We start from the raw sequence: 23099 nt of genomic DNA, 5'->3' as shown, positions 1-23099 counted from the left end.
GCAGGGAAGATGCGCAAGAACTCCCGGGTGGATGGGGCACCTCTGGAGGATCCTGCCCGGGGGGTGCCCAAGGGCAATGCCGGCTGCGGGACGTACATTAACCGGCTCATCAAAGTGGATGCCCATGAGAAGAATGGGAAAAATTATACTGGGAATGCCCCCAGCCCTGCCCCGGTTCCTGCGCCAGAGCCAGAGAAAGCCAAGCAAGAGACGGTAAGAAGGTCACGCTAAAAGCAATGCTCAGGTGGTAGGGCAAGTGCATTAAGGCTAAGCCACATTCTCCATTCCCTTCTTGCTTGCTCCTTTCAATGACCTTGAAACTAGGATTCTTTTTGCCCTATGAAGCCAGGAAGGATGGCATGGGGTTCCAGGAAGAATCACAGAACCATAGAGTTAAAAGGGACCCTAGAGGCCATCAAGTCTAACCCCTGCTTACAGCAAGATTTCCAGAAGGGAACTGAGCAGCTTCTTTTTGAAGCTGTCCAGAGAAGGTGATCCCACCAGCAATAAGGCCCATTCACCAAAGTGCTCTTAGTGCCAAGAACGTCCTTCTAAGGTCCAATCAAAACGTCCCTTCCTGTCACGCTAAAAGTGATGCTCAGGTGGAAGGGCAAGTGCATTAAGGCTAGGCCACATTCTCTTTCCCCATCTTGCTTGTTTTGCTCAGTGACCTTGCAAGGATTCTTTCCGCTTGCAGAAACTCAGCATCTCTAAGCTCTGCTTTTGGGGTCGGCTGTCCAATTAACCCACCGGCGTTTCTTGACCGTTGGGCCTTTCATCCCTCCTCTTGGATGCATTTCGTTCTGTAATTCTTCCCCTTTCTTCTCAACTTCTCCCTCCCCGAGCGAAAAGCCACTTAATCTATCAAATGTAGATATGAGTAACCCTCATCCCCTTGATCCTTAAACGGATTTTCGAACTGTCAAGGATTTTTGGAGCTGCAAAAATGTTTGGATGAGGTTGTGCTGACCCCACTTGCTACAGATATAATACACTAAATGGAAATTATAATGGGTTCCTTTTTAAAAAAATAAAAGTTATATTAATAAATCCAAAATATCAATCTTGAAGGACATCTGTTTCTATACTCCAGTCCTTGGCAAAGTTCCTTTTATTTATAAGTGAACCTGATTAGAATTCCTATAACACATGCAAACAGTGATTTTAATTAATGAATTATTATTATTATTATTATTATTATTATTTAATTAAAATCATGGTTTGCATGTATTCAACCCACTTCAAATGCAGGAAATCCGCAGCTAAAGCAACTCTGAAATGTGGCTTGAAAAATTCAAGAGAAGTATTATCATTATTATTAAGTAGGAAGCACGTCATCCTTAAGACCTCCTATTACTTATGGGATTTATAATAATATAATATAATAATTATTATTATTATTAATTCCACAAGTAATTGTAGGTTTTGAGGATGGAAGTGCTTCCTACCTAATAATAATAATGATAATATAATTTATAATAATTATATTATTATTAATTCCACAAGTAATTGGAGGTTTTGAGGATGGAAGTGCTTCCTACCTAATAATAATAATGATAATATAATTTATAATAATTATATTATTATTAATTCCACAAGTAATTGGAGGTTTTGAGGATGGAAGTGCTTCCTACCTAATAATAATAATAATAATAATAATATAATTTATAATAATTATATTATTAATTCCACAAGTAATTGGTGGTCTTAAGGATGAAAGTGCTTCCTACCAAATAATAATGATAATATAATTTATAATAATTATATTATTATTAATTCCACAAGTAATTGGTGGTCTTAAGGATGGAAGTGCTTCCTACCGAATAATAATGATAATATAATTTATAATAATTATATTATTATTAATTCCACAAGTAATTGTAGGTTTTGAGGATAGAAGTGCTTCCTACCGAATAATAATAATAATAACTATATAATTTATAATAATTATATTATTATTAATTCCACAAGTAATTGGAGGTTTTGAGGATGGAAGTGCTTCCTACCTAATAATAATAATAATAATAATAATATAATTTATAATAATTATATTATTAATTCCACAAGTAATTGGTGGTCTTAAGGATGAAAGTGCTTCCTACCAAATAATAATGATAATATAATTTATAATAATTATATTATTATTAATTCCACAAGTAATTGGTGGTCTTAAGGATGGAAGTGCTTCCTACCGAATAATAATGATAATATAATTTATAATAATTATATTATTATTAATTCCACAAGTAATTGTAGGTTTTGAGGATAGAAGTGCTTCCTACCGAATAATAATAATAATAACTATATAATTTATAATAATTATATTATTATTAATTCCACAAGTAATTGGAGGTTTTGAGGATGGAAGTGCTTCCTACCTAATAATAATGATAATATAATTTATAATAATTATATTATTATTAATTCCACAAGTAATTGGTGATCTTAAGGATGGAAGTGCTTCCTACCGAATAATAATGATAATACTTACCTTGAGCTTTTCAAGCAGCAGAGCAATGGCCACATTTCAGAAGGCCAAAATTATGGATTTTGATATGACTCATGGATAAATCGAGTGTAAAATGTAGGGGGATGTAATGAAGGATGAGAGAGTAGAAGGGGGTCAAGTGCTTCCAGGACAGATTAAACTCTTCACACACACACACACATATATATATATATATATATATATATGAGTTAAAGTACAGTATTTATATTGACCCATGGATAAGTCAACTCGGGTTTTTGAGTCAATTTTTTCACCTAAATTTCTAGACTTATACATGAGTATATACAGTTCTCCAGCCCTCTGCACAGCACAGGCTCTGTGTTGCAAGATGCAATCACAGCATCCCTCACTGCATCCGCACTGCAGAAATAATCCAGTTCGACACCGCTTTAACTGCCGTGGCTCTGGTGGCACAACAAACTGCTGTTCCCAGAACCCCACAGCACTGAGCCACGGCAGTTAAAGTGGTGCCAAACTGGATTATTTCTGCAGTGCGGATGCAGCCCCTGCAATATTAATGCACATTCATAATCCAACTGGGATTTGCAAAAGAGCTTCCCTGCTATTTCCAGGTCTTTATAGTCCCGCTATAAATGGTTGCTCCATCTCCTGCGTGACAGCCTTTCGTATATTTGCAGACAGCTGTCATGTCTCCTTTGTCTTCCTAAACTTTTCTTCTCCAGGCTAAATGTACTCAGCTCTTTTAACTGCTCCACGTTGGACTTGGCGTCCCACGGAGGAGACAGCTGCGCTACGTCTCTCTTTCAGACCCCGCCTGATCTCCTTCCAGCTCCTACAAGTGGCAGAGGGGAGGATTCTTCTGTGTGTCTGGGACTGGACCTTGCATAAATGAAGCAGCTTGACACCACTTTAACTTCCAGGGCTCAGGGCTCAGTTTGGTGGGGGAAGGCTAATTTATTATTATTATTATTATTATTATTATTATTATTATTATTATTACAGTCTTCTCCAAAATAGCCAGCTCCCTAAGTCATTCCTTATATGTGTGTGTGTATTCTTTATTAACAAATTAAAATCATCTTACATTAAAAGACTATATTACGCTCGTTGAATACATATTTAAACAATATATTCTTTACCTTCTTCCATCCCAACCCTTCCCCTTGTTGTTTAAATCTCCTTGTATAAAGTTGCAGATATTAGCAGCCTTTCTTGTATTTTCCTCCTGTCGATTCGATTTTCCTTTCCTTATCTCACTTTCATTGATTCTCTTGTGTCCTTTGAAAGTGTGTGTAATAGTCTTCCAGTTACCACTTTAGAGATTCTTATTCATTAGCCTATGTTTATAATCAGTTTCTGTGTCTTTCTGTTTTATGTTGAAACCGGCATTAGATAATACAAAATAAGACAATCTTATATCATAAGTACTTTCCCTTGTTTACAGATTTTCAACCTGAACTGTATTTCCCCGGCACTTGTGACAGTATTTGGTAAATGATTCCCATCTAGCAGGGACGTAGCCAAGGGGGGGGGGGTCTTGGGGTCCGGACACCCCCTTCCATCAGAAAAATGAATAGTGTGTGCTGCTGCGCCACCGCACTCAAGCCCCATTATAATGGTGGCACTTAGTCTGGACCCGCCCTTCCCAAAATCCTAGCAACGTCCCTGTATCTAGGCTCTTCATCATTCATACCGTTCCCCATTCCTCACTCAAAAAGGTTGCCCACCGGTTGTCATGCTACTAATTCCTGAGCACTAGAACTTTTCCTTCCTTTTGCTTCCCTCCCCAGGTTATTATTCTGGAAGATTACGCTGACCCCTACGATGCCAAGCGCACCAAGGGCCAGAGAGATGCTGAAAGGCTGGGAGAAAATGACGGTTATATGGAGCCCTATGACGCTCAGCAGATGATAACCGGTAAGCATCCAGGCATCTTTTCTAGCAATTCTCAGAGGAAACGTTGATGAAACTGAACGCACACCTTTGCAGGCTTTTTGCTTGAGGTCAATGCAATTGAGCACCTGCCCATCCACCCAATTGGGAGCACTGTTTTCGAGTCCCACCCTCTCGCCAACGGCTTGGAAAACTGTTATGCAAGTCCCTCTTGGAGATCATCGAACCCAAGTGCTTGCAGGTTTCAGAAGCTGAGACTGCCACCAAGGAAAGGTCATCACTGACACATCTGTTTCCATTCCTGAGTAACGCAACACCAGCAACATGCCAAAAAGCAGGGAGTGGGGACTCTATCGGCATGTTTCGATTTGTTAATCCAGATTCCAAAATGCTATCCCCAGTTAGGGTAGCCAGATGTTCCTCAATTAACTCAGGAGAGGAAAAAGGAGAGGAAGGATGAAATCTTCCCCTTCCCAGTAGGCTCAGGCAAAAGCAAACTGCTGCAGCCTTTCCTAACTGGTGTGTTCTCCCTCATCAATAACTTTTGCCCCTTGACCACACTTGCTTGTCCTCACATGCCCCAGTTTTCATCAATGAAATCATAGAATCATAGAGCTGGAAGAGACCCCAAGGGCCATCCAGTCCAACCCATTCTGCCATGCAGAAACTCTCCATCAAAGCATCCCTGACAGATGGCCATCCAGCCTCTGCTTAAAGATCTCCAAAGAAGGAGACTCACCACTCTCCGAAGGAGTGTGTTCCACTATTGAACAGCCCTTACTATCAGGAAGTTCTTCCTAATGTTGAGCTGGAATCTCTTTTCCTGTAGCTTGCATCCATCGTTCTGGGTCCTATTCTCTGGAGCAGCAGAAAACAAGCTTGCTCCCTCCTCAATATGACATCCCTTCAAGTATTTAATGCTGGAAGGTACAGCTGATATCTTCAGGAGCACTGTGCTAGGATATATTTCTGGGGTTCATGTGGGTTGTGACTCTTGCCCTTTGTGAATGGAGAGGGCCAGAGTCCTGGATAATCCTGGAAAGACTAATGTGGAGGCCTGATCCGGCTCTTGCTCCGTGGCCTTTGTGTATCAGGAGAATAGTTATGTTATAGAACCTGATACCCAGGGGTATCACAAGGGGTGTGTGTGTGTGCAGAGAGTGTAGACTGCACTAGGTGACACACCAGAGGGGAGGTATACAACTGGTTGGCAGTACACCTGGTGGAACTGGTACGGCTGCTAGGCAAGCGAGAAAGGGTCTGCCTTAGGCCTTATAAGGAGAGACTTAGGGAGCTGGGGATGTTTAGCATGGAGAAGAGAAGGTTAATAGGTGATACGATAGTCCTGTTTAAACATTTGAAGGGATGTCATATTGAAGAGGGAGCAAGCTTGTTTTCTGCTGGTCCAGACACTAGGACCTGAAGCAATGGATTCAAACTAGAGGGAAAGAGATTCCACCTCAATATTAGGAAGAACTTCCTGACAGTAAAAGTTTTTGAACAGTGGAATCTGCTTCCTTGGAGAGTGGTAGAGTCTCCTTCTTTGGAAGATTTTAAACAGAGGCTGGATGGCCATCTGTCGGTGATGCTTTGATTGAGAGTTCCTGCATGGCGGAATGGGTTTGGACTGATGGCCCTTGAGGTCTATTCTAACTCTATGGTTCTATGAAACTGCATTCATTCTGCAGCATAGATGCAGCCATAGCTGTGCCTATAGTTTGCAGGATGTGAACTGAGTTGATGACAGGCCGTCTTGGATGCGATGTGCCAAAGCCAACTTGATGGCACATGACAACACTATAATCTGCCATCTCTCTTTCATTCTGTTCCAAAATTACCTTGAAGGACATTTGAGTAAAACCAGCATGTGGTTTTTAATTCAGGGAGGGGGGAATACATGCCCACCACAACTAGGAAGAGAAGGTACAGATTTTGAAGCCAGGGAACCAGGAAAGAAAAGGGAGGAAAAAATATATATATATCCAGGCCAGGAAGTCAGCTCTCAGTTTCCTGTTTCTCTGCTGGTAGAGATAAGACTGGAGCAGTTTCGGCTGGAGTTTTTGTTTAGTTGTGGTCTATTTCCCCCCCCCCCCCGGGCGGGAGTAGAAATGGAGGTAGCTGGGCTGGGGGTCAAATGGTGCAAAGCTCGCGGCAGCCATGCTGGAGATGGGGTGCCAAGGAGAGCTGCAGGTTTCGGATTTAAATCAGCAACCTCCAATATTTCATGTTATATCCTCCAATATTTTCACATACCTTCCAATATTTCACAGCGGAAAACTGGACAGGGGCGGTCAACCTGTGTGGAAAAAGTTGCGAATGCAGAAGAACCCACAAAGCTAGCAGAGGCTGCAGTATTTGCTTTTGCCGGAGAAAGGCAAAAATCCCCCTTCGTCTCCTCTCCTCCCTAATGAAATAACTGAACACAAACTATTTTGGGTCCCATCTCTTTAAACAGAGGCTGGATGGCCATCTGTCGTGGATGCTTTGATTGAGAGTTCCTGCATGGCAGAACGGGGTTGGACTGGATGGCCCTTGGGATCCCTTCCAACTCTATGATTCTATGAGGACAAAGATGGAAAGTAGTAAGAGGAGAGAGAAACTGGGCATTCCTGCCAAATTAGGACACCCGAAGGGTATGCCACTTGAAGGGACAAGATGCTGGGACTGACCCAGTTTTGCTGGGGAATCTGGAGGTGTTGAGAAACATCCTCTCTCAATTACGGTTGAGTATCCCTTATCCAAAATGATTAGTCCCAGAAGTGTTTTGCATTTTGGATTGTTTGAGATTTTGAAATACTCAAACTTGCACATATGTACATAATGAGATATCTTGGAGATGGGACCCAAGTCGAAACACAAAATGCACTTGTATGCAAAGGGATCTTGTAGCACTTTTGAGACTCACTGAGAGACAGAAGTTGGTAGCATGAGCTTTTGTAGGATTGAGCCTACTTCCTTAGATGCATTTAGGCTCAAGTCTACAAAAGCTCATGCTACCAACCTCTTTCTTTCATTTGGTCTCAAAGGTGCTACAAGGTACCCTTGCATACTGATTTTCCTGACTAATATGGCTATGTCTTAAAATGCATTTACATACACCTTATAAACATAAACAAATATAAACCTTGTAAATGTCAACATAAACATCCTGAAGCTGATTTCATACTAATTGTTAATAATTTTAAAGTGTGTGTGCATTGAAGCATCAGAAAACAAAGGTGTCACTATCTCAACCACCCATGAAAAGAGTTTCTGGTTTGTTTGTTTGTTTGTTTGTTTGTTTGGGAATATTTTGGATTTGGGAATTCAGGAGACTCGACCTGTAGGGATCATGGCTGGAATATTGGAGTAAAGGAGTAAGAGGTTTTTACAGGAGTAGGAGTAGGAATAAGGAGTAACAAAATACAGTCGGCCCTTCTTATACACGGATTTTTTATACACGAATTCAAGCATCCATGTTTGAAAATGTTCAAAAAAAGGATAAATTTGAAATATCAAACCTGATTTTCCAATTTTATAAGGGACACCATTTTGCAATGTCATATTTAATGGGACTTGCGCATCCACTGATTTTGTTATCCACAGGGGATCTTGGAACCAAACCCCAGCGGATAACAAGGGCCCACTGTATACTTGTTACTCCTTATTCCTGTTATTATATTGCCTAGCATGAGGCATCCAGTCCAACCCTCTTCTGCCATGCAGGAAATCTCAATCAAAGCATCCCTGACAGATGGCCATCCAGCCTCTGTTTAAAGACCTCCCAAGAAGGAGACTCCACCACACTCCGAGGGAATATGTTCCTCTGTCAAACAGTTCTTACTGTCAGGAGGTTCCTCCTAATATTGAGGTGGAATCTCTTTTCCTGTAGCTTGTATCCATTGTTCTGGTTCCTGTTCTCTATAGTAGCAGAAAACAAGCTTGCTCCCTCCTCAGTATGGCATCTCTTCAAGGATATAAACAGGGCTATCATATCACCTCTTAACCTTCTCTTCTCCAGACTAAACATCCCAGCTCCCTAAGTCGTTCCTCATAGGACATGGTTTCCAGACCCGTCACCATTTTAGTTGCCCTCCTTTGGACACGCTCCATTTTCTCAACATCCTTTTTGAATTGTGGTGCCCAGAACTGGGGCCTGACCAAAGCAGAATAGAGTGGCACTATTACTTCCCTTGATCTAGACACTATACTTCTATTGATGCAGCCTAAAATTGCATTGGCCTTTTTAGCTGCCACATCACACTGTTAACTCATGTTCAACTTGTGGTCTACTTGGACTCCCAGATCCCTTTCACACATATAACTCTTGTTCAGCCAGGTTCTTCATTCCTTAAGGCCCCAAATGACTACTACAAATATATGTTGTCCCAGGGTCACACTTTTCCCACCCCTGTCTTAGGAGCTAATGTGGATTCCTTTGCTCAGCTCAAAAAAATGGCTAGCTAATCTTGCTTCTGTGCTGGCAGAGGTGTCCCACATGTTCTAATGAATGGGGCCATAGACCTTTGCCCCAGCGTCCTGTTCTTCTCGCGGTGCCACTGGCCAGCTAGAACGGGTTCGACAATTCAACACACAGCTGGGATGCTTAGCAACCAGCCGGATGCCTGCCATCAGCTCCGGGGCCTTTGGCGTCAGCGCCTGGAGTTGACACGGCCGGACAGAATAACAGGAAACCCTAGCACCAGGTGCCGGAGCCGAAACAAGCCATTGTTGGCGGACAAGGTGGCGTTTGTGTGTGTGGTGTATATGGGAACTTGTTCAGAAGCTGGTTTCAGCCCCAAGAGTCTCCGATATGAGACACTCACTCTAAGCGTGTGTTTCGTTACTTGCAGAAATAACAATCCATACCTGTAGTCCAGCTGGAAGATTGGGATGGGCTTTCTGAACATGGCCAAAGTGCGTTCTCCAGCTACTGGAGTCCAATTCCAGTCTTTCTTGTGCAGTCGCAGACCACTGAGACACACAATGCCCTGCATAAAAAGCACAGCACAAAGGGTAAACCATATGAAACAGACAGGAGTACTGTAATATCAGTTCAGCAATTTATATTTTTAAACGCTTAATAATAGTAATAATAATAGTGAGCCCGCAGCATACGTGGGCTTCACTTCTGTGGCTTTCAGCATACGCTGAAGCCGCAGGAGAATGTAATGAATGGCACATGAGCCCCATTATTTTCAATGGGGCACCAGCATATGTGGTTTTCCCGTTATGGGGGGTGGTCCTGAACGGATCCCCTGCATAAGGGAAGGGTACACTGTAATAATAATAACTAATTGATTGATTAATTAATTAATTAATTAATTTCCCGCCTCCCCTTAAGGCTCTAGGCAGGAGACAACATATAAAATACAAAACACAATTAAACCCACAGTTCAAATACAGCACTATAAAACCATTAGAATACATTCAGAGTAGATGTACAATTAAAAAAGAATGATTTAAAATAGACTGAGTAGGCCTGCTAGAAAAGAGATGTCTTTAATGCTGTTTAAAATGCAGTCAGTGTTTAAAAGGCTGCTGCTGTTGTTGTTGTGTGCCTTCAAGTTGCTTCCGACTGACGCCAACCCTAAGGAGAACCCATCATAGGGTTTTCCTGGCAAGATTTGTTCGGTGGAGGGTATGCCATTGCCATCGTCTGAGGCTGAGAGTGTGTGACTTGCCCAGAATCACCTAGTGGCTTAGTAGAATTAAAAATGAGAGACAAAACCCAAGTATTATATGTATGTCTCAACCATAATTGTATGAATCTTTGCAGCAGAGAAAAGGAACTTTGCATCACTGTGACATGTTTATTAGTATCTACTAACAGATAAGCTGAATTTATTTAAGAGAAGTGCAGTTACTCTTTTAGTGATGGGTAAACGCTATGCCTCATACCTTAAAAATAGACTCATTATTTGGATTGAGGAAGAAAATTTCCTAGAGACGATGAACGGAGTGGCTTTTGAACTTTAGTCAATTGTTTTAAACCTAAGCCACCTATCTAACAAACACACAAGAGCCATTGAAGATATTGGCACTGTTGTTGTTGTCATGTGCCTCCAAGTCATTTTTGACATGTGGCGACCCTAAAGGTCGAAAAACAATCCTTGCACGCTGTTTTTTGGAGCATTTGTTGTTGTGTGCATTCAAGTCATTTCCAATTTATAGCACGCCTAAGGAGACCCTATTATAACGTTTTCTTGACAAGTTTCTTTAGAGAGGATATGTTTTATTGTATTTTAATGTTTTAATGTTGCTAGCTGCCACGATCTTAATGGAGAGGCAGGGTATAAATAATAATAATAATAATAATAATAATAATAATAATAATTATTATTATTATTATTATTATTATTATTATTATTATTCCATTGCCATCCTCTGGGGCTCAGAGAGAGAGTAACTTGATTGTGATTTGTGGGGTTAGACTGGATGGCCCCTTGTGGTCCCTTCGAACTCCATGGACTTTATCACACTAGCGAGATCCTGCGGGAAAACTGGAGTTAAACACATTATAACATGAAGATAATCAGGAAATGCCCAAAGTTTATCACACAATGTCGCAGTTAACGTGAATTAATGCGAAGTTAATCCGAACGCAAAGCGGAGGAAATCAGCAGCTCTTTAAATTCGGAACAAGCGAAATTTAAAAAGATTCTGTGATTTGCTTAAGGTCACCAAGTGGCTTCACATGTCATGAGCCAGGATTTGAACCCAGATCTGCAGAGTCCAACATTCAAACCATTGCACACGACTCTGGAGCATGCTCTCTAGGATAAATTCGTGCCACTTTCCCACTCGTGTGCTTTCTGCTCTCTTACCAACTAACGCTGTGAAAAAGTCAATTTTTGGATTGCAACTCTTAGAATTCCCTAGCCAGGGATTTGGGGAGTTGTAGTTTGCCTCCTGCAAGCTCTGAATGCACACAATGTAGATTGTTTTATGAACACTTTTTTTCCCTCCCACGTTGCTTCTGGCCAGAGATCCGAAGACGGGGCTCAAAGGACCCTCTGGTCAAAGCGATCTTGCTCCTGGATGAGCCAACGGAGCCTGGGACCAAGGCAGATCCTGCTGCTAAGCGGTCTGGGGCCAAGCCCCCACAACTCTATGACACCCCCTACGAACCGGCCGAGACGGGACCCAAGGCTGAGGCCCGGCTTCCGGAGAACGATGACCGGCCGCCGACCGAGTACGAACAGCCCTGGGAATGGAAGAAAGACCAGATCGTGAAAGCTCTCTCAGGTAGGAGGCAGGGGCATCAGGAATGGTGTGGATCTGGGGAGTGAGTTGTATCAGACAATCCCTCTAGTTTTCCTGCGAGTTGCCGGTAGTGAAGTCGGATTTTCCTCCAGGTGATCAGACTGCAGTGTTTTATAAGAAGTGAATCCAGGTTTTATAGAGCAGGGGTTTTTTTACTCATGAGTATATTTTATGTGATTTTATATTATATTTTATATTGTGCATTTTGTGTGATTATATATACGGTTGCCTCTCCTTTTTCGCGGGGGATCCATTCCGGACCCCCTCATGAAAATGGAGTTTCACTTATATTCAAGCCCATTGGGCCCAACCACACAGCCCATTCTGACTTACGCCAACCGCAAGATGCACCTATCATGGGGTTACGTCTAAAGACTTGTTCAAAGGAGGTTGTGGGCCACTTTTACACTACATGACGGTATCACTGTACAGTGGTCCCTCCACATTTGCTGGGGTTCGGGGTGAAGGACCCCTGTGAATGTAATAAAACCACAAATAAAAAACCGCTATTCTTCCTACCTAAGAGAGCACCTCTCTAGGTCAGCTCTATGCTCAACATCTGGCAGAGGCTGAGCATGGAATCATGCTGGAGGATCTAAAAATGCCCAGAGAAGATGGGAAAAATGCCTAGGAACTTCTAGGCTCTCCAGCACAACTCTCTATAGTCAACGTCTGGAAAAGTTGCGCTGAGATTCCTAGAGAGAATATATTAATCAAAGCCGCAAAAGTCAAAACCACAGATATGGAGGGCAAACTGTAATTCCATTTTCACTTTTGGAGTGTAGGGACTCGGGAGGAGTATTTATAATTCTCAACCAGGGTCCTCAAATCCCTCACCAAAATAGGATGCGGTTAAAATGAAACCATAGTGCTGCAGCTGTGTAGTATGAAATGCCAGAGTCCCATTGGAAAGTTACTTTTAAAAGAGCTTGGAAAGTTACTTTTAAAAAGCAATTAGCACTTACCATTCCCACAGCGTGGCATAGTGGTTTGAGTATTGGACTACAAGTCTGGAGGAGGTCAGGGTTCGAGTCCATGCTTGGGCATAAAAGCCCGCTGGGTGACATTGGGCAAATCACACTCTCCTCAGCCTCAGAGGATGGCAATGCCAAACCCCCTCTGAATAAACTTGCCAAGAAAACCCCATGATAGGTTTGCTTTAGGGTCACCGCATGTCAAAAATGACTTGGAGACACACAACAACAACAATAGCGCCAATCTTTTCAAGAAACCTCTTTAGATCCCACTGTGTCAAAGTATGGCACAGTGGTTTGAGCATCTACACTGCAGAATCCGTGCAGTTAAATCTGGGATTTGTAGTTTGGTGACATAATTAGCCTTCTCTCTGAGAGAGACGGCATGACAGTATTTACTCGACAGTAAGTCGACCTCATGTAGAAGTCGAGGGCAGGTTTGGGGGCCAAAAATAGGGATTTTGCTATGACCCGTGGATAAGTCGAGGGTAAAACGTAGGGGCACATAGCAAAGGATCTAAAGCAGTGGTTCCCAACCTTTGGTCCTCCAGGTGTCTTGGACTTCAGCTCCCAGAAGCCCCAGCTAGCTTGACCAACAGCATGGGATTCTGGGAGCTGAAGTCCAAAACATCTGGAGGACCAAAGGTTGGGAACCACTGATCTAAAGGATGAAGTAAAGAGAAACAATGCCAAAGAAGTTACAAAATTCCAGCAGGCATAACTGTTTAAGCTCACGCTAAAGGCTGGAATTTTTTGACTAACATTTATAGACGTATACATGAGTATATACACTAATTCTGCCTTGCAGAAGTAGCCCATGAGTCTGGAGGACCAGAGTTCAAATCTCTGCTCGGCTATGGAAAGCCACTAGTTGACCTCAGGCAAGCCATACTCTCTCAGCCTCAGTGGAAGGGAAGGCAATGGCAAACCACCTCTGAACAAATCCTGCCAAGAAAAGCCTGTGGTGCCTTAGGGATGTCATAAGTCAGAAACAACACGAAGGTACCTAACAAAAACAACAATGTAAAGTTAAGTCAAAGGCTTCCATGGCCGGCATCCATCGTTTTTTGTGGGTTTTGGGGGCTATGTAGCCACATTTTAGAAGAGTTTATTCTGATGTTTCGCCAGTATCTGTGGCTGGCATCTTCAGAGAATAGTGGCATGGAAGAGAGTAGGGTCACATAATATATATACCCCACTCTCTTCCATGCCAGCATTCTCTGAAGATGCTAGCCACAGATGCTGGTGAAACGTCGGGAATAAACTCTTCTAGAACATGGCCATATAGTCCGAAAAACCCAGAAAAACCAATGTAAAGTTAACTAAAGTATTTACTTCTATTTTTCTCCTTTTGTAAAAAACAAAATTGAAGGTTTGGGTACTAACCACCAATTCCTCCCACCCACAATATCCCCCAGAGAGCTATTTAATGAAATGTACTCCTGGGATGAAAAAAAGCTAACTAAGCAAATAATAAACAATATTATAAATGATAAATAAATAATAATATTTATAACAAATAATAAAATAAATGGAAAAAGCCTCAGAAAAGGAATCAAGAGTTTCCTCATTAAATTAACAGTTTAAATGCAATATAGGAGTTTATCACCTGGGAGGAATTGCTCTTAATTCTGAATGAAAAGAAAGTAGGGCCAGAACGCATTCACATGAATTTGCTAGTTCAGCGAATTTACGTGAATTCAAATTGCGTTCGAACTGGCTTCCTATTGCCCAAAAATAGCTTGCCATTGCCCGAAATTGCGTACGGTAGTCTATCACGCAATAACGTTAAACCCCAGGATTACGTTCGGATTGCCATTGGATTATACTTCCAATTTCCCTTGTCTGATAACATCCATAGGTACACCAGGTTTTGTGTAACTACAAAGCCTTGGAGGAGGGATGTTTCATGGCTACATGATGTAAGACGCATCCCTGTTGGCTTTTCTTTTTCCTTTCCAGTGCAGTTTGATGGGTCAGAAAGGCCCACGGCGTCCAAGATGGAGGAGACGTCAGCCTTGCCACGGCAGCAACACCGACGACAGAGGAGCTGGCCTTCCAAGATGGTGAAGCCAACGACAGAAGCCGGAGCCGATGGGGAGCGAGTAGACCCTGCCCTCGCCTTGGAGAAACAGCCGTAAGGCCATGCCCCCGCTGCCACCTCTTTGTGATTGTCACCCAAAGCATTGGGGATGATGGAATGTACAGTCACCGCAACAGGATGATGGGAGTTATAGTCCAACACACCTGGAAGGGGCTGTAGAAAAGACTGGCTTAGTCCGGAACCCTGTTGGTTAGCCCCAACTAGAGTTGACCCATTGCACCAATGCAGAAAGATATGGTCCAAACCAGATATGGTTAATATAAATAAACTAATTATTACTATTATTTATGAAACACACCGCAGAACTAATCCAGTTTGAGACCACTTTAACTGCCCTGGCTCAATGCTAGGGAATTCTAGGGACTGTAGCTTTGTGAGACATTTACCAGTAGCCTTCTCTGTCGGAGAGACACAATAAACTATAACTCCCAGGGGAGTTTCGGATTAGTCCTGCAGTGTGTTTTGGGCCATATAGACAGCAGGATTAATTATTATTAATAATAATATTGTCATTTTTAGAGTGCACCATATCAAATCCCATTGATTCAGTGGGTCTACTCTAGTTAGGACCAACAGCCTTAGGCACAAATAAAAAGACGCATGCTAGTAGAGAGAAAATAAAATTAATAGCAATTTCATCTTACTATTTCTGAAAAGAGCAAGATGGGATGCAAAGAGGGGCAGCAGAGGAAGTCACTGAAATAAAAGGACCGTTTAGCAGCAGATTCAAGGACAGCCAAGGAGAAGCCTTCTGCAAAATGCTTAATGAAGCCCTGGAATTAATTGCCATGGGAGGTTGCTATGGCAAGTGCGATAAGGAGCTTCTCATTTCTTTTCCTAGTTTTTAGCGGGAAGGGATTAGAATAAAATCCGGGGCGGTTAAAAGTCGCAGACATCGTTCCATAGCGATAGCAAAAAATGCAAATGCAAATAGAGCTTCCATGTTCAAAACCACTATGTCCCAGCCGCATGAGAATCACTGCCCAGAGACATTAGGCTGCTGATATTTGGGCTGTCTCCACACTGCACAACTAATCCAGGTTAACGCCACTTTAACTAAATTATTATTATTATTATTATTATTATTATTATTATTAATTTTCTTATATCCACCTTTCTCCCAATATAGGCAGCAATAGTCTTTGGTGCTCTTGATGCTCGGAGGTTTAAGTTCCCATCAGTCCCAGTTTGCATGCACATTTCTAAGGATGATGAGAGTCATAGTCCAGTAACGTCCAAAGGACCAAAGTTCCTTCTTGTCCCTTTTCCATTGGAAAATAAATTGTGATGCTTAAAATGACCCAGTCCATCACCAGCAAGACTTCTTTCCAGGATGGACAGCTTGGAAAAATTCGTTTTCTGGGCTACAGTTCTCCCAAATCCCATGTGCAAGCATGTGCAAGCCAAAGGATTCTGAGAGTTGTAGTCCCAAAAAAGTACATTTTCAAAGCTCTCAGGGGGTATGTATGATGCATGTTATTCAATTGCAGCAAGACCAGCTCAGAGTTTGGTGCCAGCTTTAAAAGCTAACAGATTTAGTCCAGCTGAAAGACTTGGGAGGCTTGGGTTCAAGTCTCTGCTGAGCTGTGAAAACAAACTGGCTGGCCTTGTCCAGTCAAATGCACATACAGTACTCTAAGCTTAACCTACCTCAAAAGAGTTGTTATGAGAGCAAAGTAGGCCTGGAGTAAGAGAACCATGTATATCGCCTTATGCTCATTGGAAGGACAGAACAGAGCAGAACTTGGGGGCTATCCTTGTTTTGGATTAAAGCTCTCCAAATTCGGGGTTTCTGGGGCTGTAGTCCAAAAAAGGAACTTTCTCAAGCTCTAAGATAGGGCAATTCCTTCCTACTGTCCTTCTGTTAGTAGGTGTTTCGATTGAAAAATCTTTTAGGATCCTACTGCAAGGGATAATAATAGCAATAATAATAATAATAATAATAATAATAATAATAATAATAATAATTTCATTTTTTAATAGAGCACCATCATTGTACATGGCGCTTTACAACAAAAAGAAGAAGAAAAACACAGTTCTCAGGCTTACAATCTAAAAATGCAAGGAAAGGGATGGCAGTGGGAAGGATTTCTTTATTTTCATATAATTCGATTGCATTTCTTTTGTGCAGTTGGTTTCATGGTGCCATCACGCGAGCGGAGGCAGAGAGCCGGTTACAGCCGTGCCGAGAAGCAGGGTACCTAGTGCGAACTAGTGAGACAGGCACCAGCAAATACTCCATCGCCCTCAAGTGAGTATCCAAGGCCTGGGAGATAGGGATGGGAATGATGGTAGTGGTGGTCAGTGAGTCAAGGCAGGCTCGAGTTTTAGGTAACTCAGTACCAATGCTAGTGGTTACGATTTGGGTTGTGCTGGATCTGTCCTTGGAGCTGAATGCAAAAAGGCAGGAGCAAAACAGTGCCAGGCATAGCGGATTGCATTAGATTGATGCAATGGGAAGGGATTAGTGCAGGAGAAATAAAGAATAAGGACTGGATGGGTAGAGAGGTGACTGACGGGAATCATAGAATCATAGAGTTGGAAGAGACCCCAAGGGCCATCCAGTCAAACACCCTGCCATGCAGGAACTCTCAGTCAAAGCATCCCCATCCTGCCTCTGTTTAAAGACCTTCCAAGAAGAAGTCTCCACCACTTTCCGAGGAAGTGTGTTCCCATGTCAAATAGCTCTTACTTTCAGGAAGTTCTTCCTAATGTTTAGGCGGAATCTCTTTTTGTGGAGCTTGCATCCAGAAGTGGAAGTGGAAACGGTTCTCAGCATGGGAAAGAATCAGGCTACCTCTGAGCCTCTGCAGAGTGCAGTTCCAACTACTTGACAGTGGCGTTGAGGAGCAACTTTCACACATGCACTGTGTTTTTAACAAGTTTTCATTCAGCCTCACCTATTTCCTTTCAAATCGTCCAGTTTAGACACACCTTACCTACAGACACATCCCAAAGATACACAGCAGTGATAAAGGAGTGTAGCAGGGATGGGCAAAACATGGACCATAGGCAAAGCCTACGCTAAAGCCCCCCAAGCCCAATATGGTGCAATTTTCAGGCAAGATAGTAAAATGGTATCTTTTATATAAAATGGCAAAAATGAAGGTTTATTTTTTGCAATGTGTGTGTGTGTGTGTGTGTGTGCACATATACAAACACACTGTATATACTAATGTACAGTGCGCCCGCATCGTACGCAGGCTCACCATATGCAGACTCAACATCACATGGACGGCAAGCCCAAATACAATGAATGAGGGGCTTGCCTATGGTGCGCACTGTGCTGTACGCCGATTTGCCTTACGCTGGAAGGGGAGTCCAGAACAGTTCCTCTGTGTAAGGCAAGGACAGACTGTATAAGTCTAGAAATTTTAGTCAAAAAATTAAACCCCAAAACCTGGGTCGACTTATCCATGGGTCAATGGAAGTACTGTACCTTAACTCTTACCAAAGAAGGAACCATCGCCTTCTCTGAGTAGACTGGCAAAAGGCAAGAGCTTAGTCCATCCTGGAAGAAACTAAGAGAAACACTAAAAGAAGCACCACTCCTTTCTATTTTCTCTGCTTTTTGAATGTATGCGTGGGAAAATAGCAGTGTGCTTTGGCATCATTTTCCTTTCCATCATCCTTTGCATTCTTTGTTACATGCCCCTAAGTTTTATCCTCAACTTATACACAGGTTATATAAAAATGCATACCTTTGGCCCCAGAACCTGCTCTTGACTTATACGTGAGGTTGACTTATAGTCGAGTATATACGGTATATACAGTTGCCCCTCTGTTTGTGCGGACTTCAGATCCGCAACCCTCGCTTACTCACAAGTAGCAAACAGAGGGGGTTAGAATGGGGCACATGCCCCATTCAAGTCTATGGGGCTTGAATATCTGCGACTTTTTGGTTGTACAGGGGGGAAGTCCCAGAACGGATCCCCGCAAAAAAAGAGGGCTGACTGTAGATTGAATACAGTCAGCCCTCCTTATCCACTAATTTTTTATCCACAGATTCAAGCATCCACAGCTTGAAGATATTTTTTAAAAGTATAAGGCCAATCTGGCAGAGCTCAGGAAAGGTCCTTTTTTGGATTACAACTCCCAGAATCCTAGAAGTTATAATCCAAAGAAGGACTTTCCCCAAACTCTGAAGGTGGGTAGCTAGAAGGAGGTCAAAGAGACGAAGATACCCCAAAGCACGTATACGCTCCCCCATCCGTCATTTTGGCCTTTCCAACGCCTCTCCTGAGCCATGGATTGCTAGTCGAGGGTGCGGCCCCGGCTTCCTTCCTCAGGATGCTGAGCCCTGGCTTTGAAACAATTGCACTGGGAAGGGAGTTAGAGAGAGAAAAAGAGAGAGAGAGAAAGGCACTAAACTTGTAGAGAACAAGAACAGATCTCAACAGGCAACCAAAGTCAAAAATAGGGAGCGGACACCCTATAACCCCTGGTTCCTCTCTTTCTGATTCTAATCTAGCCTTCCTTTGACTTTACATAGGACCACATACTCAGTCCATCCAGACAGGCTGGGGACGATGGGGGTTGTCATCCAGCCCACTGGAGACGGCCTCCAATGCCTTGGTGCCTATTCTAGCCTATTCTGTTTCCCCAGCTTCCTCAGAGGTTTTCGTCCTCCCTTTCAAAAATAGAAAGTGACATACCATATATACTCGACTATAAGTCAACCTCATGTATAAGTCGAGGGCAGGTTTGGGGGTCAAAATTATAGATTTTGATATGACCCTTGGATAAGTCAAGGGTAAACCTTAGGGGCATGTAACAAACAATGTTGGAAAGGAAAACGATGCCAAAGAATTTATAAAATTATGGCAGGCATAACTCAAAATAAAGTCTGGATGGATGAGAGCGTAGAGGGGATCCATGCTTCTATTTGGTGCCCCTAAACTCTCGCCATGTACCAGTTTATTCAGAGAAAGGGGATGGCTCCTTTTTTATATTACATACATAATATAATAGATATCCAAGGGTCAATGTATGTACTGTGCTTTCACTCTTATACAGTCGGGGCCTCCTTTCCCGCAGACTTAAGGACTGTGGTCTTAGGTAATCACGGAGGGACGGCCTCCATTATGGTCAATGGGGCATGCCTCCACGACGCACACCCCATCCAAGCCTATGGGGCTTGAATATACCCGAGTCTCCATTTTTGCGCATGGGAGGATCCGAAACAGGTCCCCCTCAAAAACAGGGGGCTGACTGTATACAATTAAAGTACAGTATGCACATTGACTCTTGGATAAGTCGACCCAGGTTTTTCCGGTCAATTTTTTCACGAAAATTTCTAGACTTATACATCCGTATATACAGTAAATGAAGTCATGATGGTGATAATCTGGTTAACAGTAAGTGGACCCTATTTGTGAGAAATTGGAATTTGAATTAATTGTGATTGAGAGGTACCCTACAATACAAGATGTGTACATTTTATTTCATCTGGCATTAAATGTTTTTTATTTCAGTTTTATTCCACTTTCTGTCTTTTTTCACTCTGATTATCTAGGTGGAACAGTCCTGATTCCCTACTCTTTCAATTCGTTCCAGTTCTCTTGAGGTTCAAAATATGCCCTACAATTCATATTTTGCAGGACTTGTGTGTGTGTGTGTGTGTGTGTGTGTGTGTGTGTGTTTGATTTGTTTATCCCCATAGAAGGATGGGGATCATGGAACCCTCCAGATGTTGCTGGACTACAACTCCCATCAGTCTTTACCCTTGGCTCTCCTGGCTAGGGCTGCTGGAACCCATAATCCAACAACATCTAAAGGGGTCAGTGATTCCCTCTCACTCCTGCCCTAGTGCAAATGGAAATAAAGACTATTTTGTTGCGCTGTTTTAAAAGTGTGAACAACTCGCCCTGCAATTTGAGCCTTTAAAATTTTGAATTTCAAGACGAGATTAAAATCTATGGGGGAAAAATTAGAGACACTATTTACCTAAAGCAGCAAATCCTAGAATTCCATAGGATGATGCCATGGCAGTTAAAGTAAAATTGTAATTGTGCCATGTGAAAGGGCCTTAGGATTAAATTAACCATTTCAGAATCAATTCATGCGTTACGGCAAATAGCCAGCATATATCCTTTTAAATGCACATTCTCCCCTATTTTTGTCTCCTCTCTGCACCCAGGACCAGCCAGGGTTGTGTCCACATCATCGTGGCCCAAACCAAGGACCACAAATACACCCTCGACCAGACCAGCGGCCTCTTTGACAGCGTCCCCGAAGTAGTGCATTACTACTCCGCCGAGAAACTGCCCTTCAAAGGGGCCGAGCATATGACCCTCCGATACCCAGTTCCTATTCCAGCCAAGTGCCACTAGCCCTCACCCCTTCGTTCTCAGGACTGTGCCAGTTGGAGTAACAGCGGAGCCAAGGTGTGGGTTAAAAGAAATATACACTGGAAAGTGTGTCACAGCCATGGGTCTGTAACGGGGCAAGGAAATCCCCGTCTCTCCACATCTTCCAGAATCCTAGGGGCCATTCACACTGAAAAATAATCTGGTGTGGAAACTGGGTTATTTCCATGAAATGCCACAATCGAATCACCCTATGGCATTGATTTGCCACGATTGTGGCATTTTATCCCAGATTCTGTTCACATTGGCAACATGATCCTGGCAGGAGGGAGAGGAGGACGGAGAGGAAGAGCAGAGGTGCCAAGGAGAGAGAAGAGGAGGAAGGAGAGATTTGGAGGTGCCAGGGAGAAAGGGCAAGAACGGATGTGCCAAGGGGAGAGAAGAGAAGAGGAGGAAGGAAGGAATCGGATGGGATCAATTTTGATGTTCCCATTGGTTCTTTTGAAAAGAATTGCAAGAAAATCCATTTCAAATAAAGCCAGGTTAAGGGGGAGTTACACCGCGCTCCCCCTAATTCGGGTCAGAAAACCCTGACACAAGTGAGAACAACCCCCTGATTCGGGTCAGGAAAACCCGGCTCAAGTGAGAACAATTTAAATCGAATTGGAGCCCAGGTTAAAATGCAATGTGAATGGGCCCCTACTAGTTTGTCTCTTTGCTGCCTTTCTCCCCTGCCTCTCTCCCCGAAAAACAATATTGTTTTCTTAGAATTTCTCTACCTGGCCAAACAGTTTAGGAATGCAGACCCCAGCTCTGTCCAGTGCATCCTCTTTCCATAAATTGGTTTCTGCATTTTTATTGTACTTTAATGAAAAGGGTGGGACCTCTTTCAGCCTGTGATTCCTATTAGATTTCAAAGAAATCTTTAGCGGTCACATCCCAGAGGTGGGTGAGGCCAAAGCCAAAAGGTACCATGCCAAAAATACCAGCCTAGTTTGAGCTTGAAGCTCTAATTTTCAATGGCTGAACTGGAGAGGAGCCATTTTGATGTTCTAGAACAGAGGTGGGCAACTGGGGAGGCCTCACTCTCTGTAATGCGGAGACGGAAAGAAAATGGCATTGAGGATGGCACTCGCTTTATTTTGCCCTCCTCCGTTTGCTAACCCTCTGGGGCACCAGGGAGAAATGATGGCTCCCATGTTTTGGGTTTCAATCCAGATTTTGTAAGAGCCATCTAAGGTAAATAAAATACATTGAATAAGTTGGCAGACCGTATCAGATATACTTGTTTCTCTACATTCACTTAGTGCCCAAGACCCCCATGAATGTGGAAAAATGGCAAACAACAAAAACACCATGTTTTTACCTGAGAAGAACACCTCTCTGGGAATCTCTAGGTCAGTGATGGCAAACCTATGGCATGTGTGCCAGAGGTGGCACTCAGAGCCCTCTCTGTGGGCACATGTGCTGTCACCCCAGCACAGAGTTTGCCAGAGTTTGTTATTAGAAAGCCAGAGGGACATGGCACTTTGCAATAAACAAGTAGGTTTTGGGTTGCAGTTTGGGCACTCAGTCTCTAAAAGGTTCAACATCACTGCTCTAGGTCCTCCAATGTAACTGTGGTCAACATCTGTTAGATCGACGCTGACCATAGAATTGCACCAGAGGAGCGACAAATGCCTAGTGGAGCGTTCTCTCTAGGAATCTCTAGGTCCTTCAGTGCAACGTTTGGTTAAAGTTTAACCAAAGAGTTGCGCTGGAGGACCTAGAGATTCCTAGAGAGAACATATTAATAAAAATCCGTGAATGAGCAAATCCACAAAAGTCAAAAGCTGCAAATGCGGAGGGATGAGAGTAGAGCAAAACATGTAAAATCTAAGGGGGTTCATTTCTTTTGACTGTAGGGCTGAGCCCCTTGAATCATTGCTTTAAAAATCAGACTAAAACCCAGAGTGAAGAGAAAGCCACATTGGGCAGGGAAACCACCAGCCATCTTTAGGAGACATATAAACCATTGCAATCCGGGCAAGAATCTGGAGCTAAGTGTTTTGCTTTATAGCAAATACTTTACAGATCAGTAGAGGGTTACTGTCTGATTTGCACTG

At 42.9% G+C, this 23099-nt stretch overlaps 1 protein-coding gene across 1 annotated transcript in view; it reads left to right on the top strand.

The window, feature by feature from the left end:
- SHE (Src homology 2 domain containing E) overlaps positions 1-22255 on the top strand; it is a 22804-nt gene extending 549 nt beyond the window's left edge. The window contains exons 1-6 of the mRNA XM_089483422.1: positions 1-213; positions 4261-4387; positions 11330-11590; positions 14545-14719; positions 16818-16937; positions 20826-22255. The exon at positions 1-213 is cut by the window's left edge and continues 549 nt beyond it. Of these exons, the coding sequence (XP_089339548.1) occupies positions 1-213; positions 4261-4387; positions 11330-11590; positions 14545-14719; positions 16818-16937; positions 20826-21018 (1089 nt within the window). The 3' untranslated portion in view covers positions 21019-22255. The remainder of the gene's footprint in view (positions 214-4260; positions 4388-11329; positions 11591-14544; positions 14720-16817; positions 16938-20825) is intronic.
- Positions 22256-23099: the final 844 nt, after the last annotated feature.

This window comes from Sceloporus occidentalis, unplaced genomic scaffold (genome assembly GCF_023333645.1).
Source record: "Sceloporus occidentalis isolate IW3139 unplaced genomic scaffold, rSceOcc1.0.p SCAF_20, whole genome shotgun sequence".
Taxonomy (NCBI): domain Eukaryota; kingdom Metazoa; phylum Chordata; class Lepidosauria; order Squamata; family Phrynosomatidae; genus Sceloporus; species Sceloporus occidentalis.
This window is presented reverse-complemented; position numbering and strand designations above follow the sequence as displayed.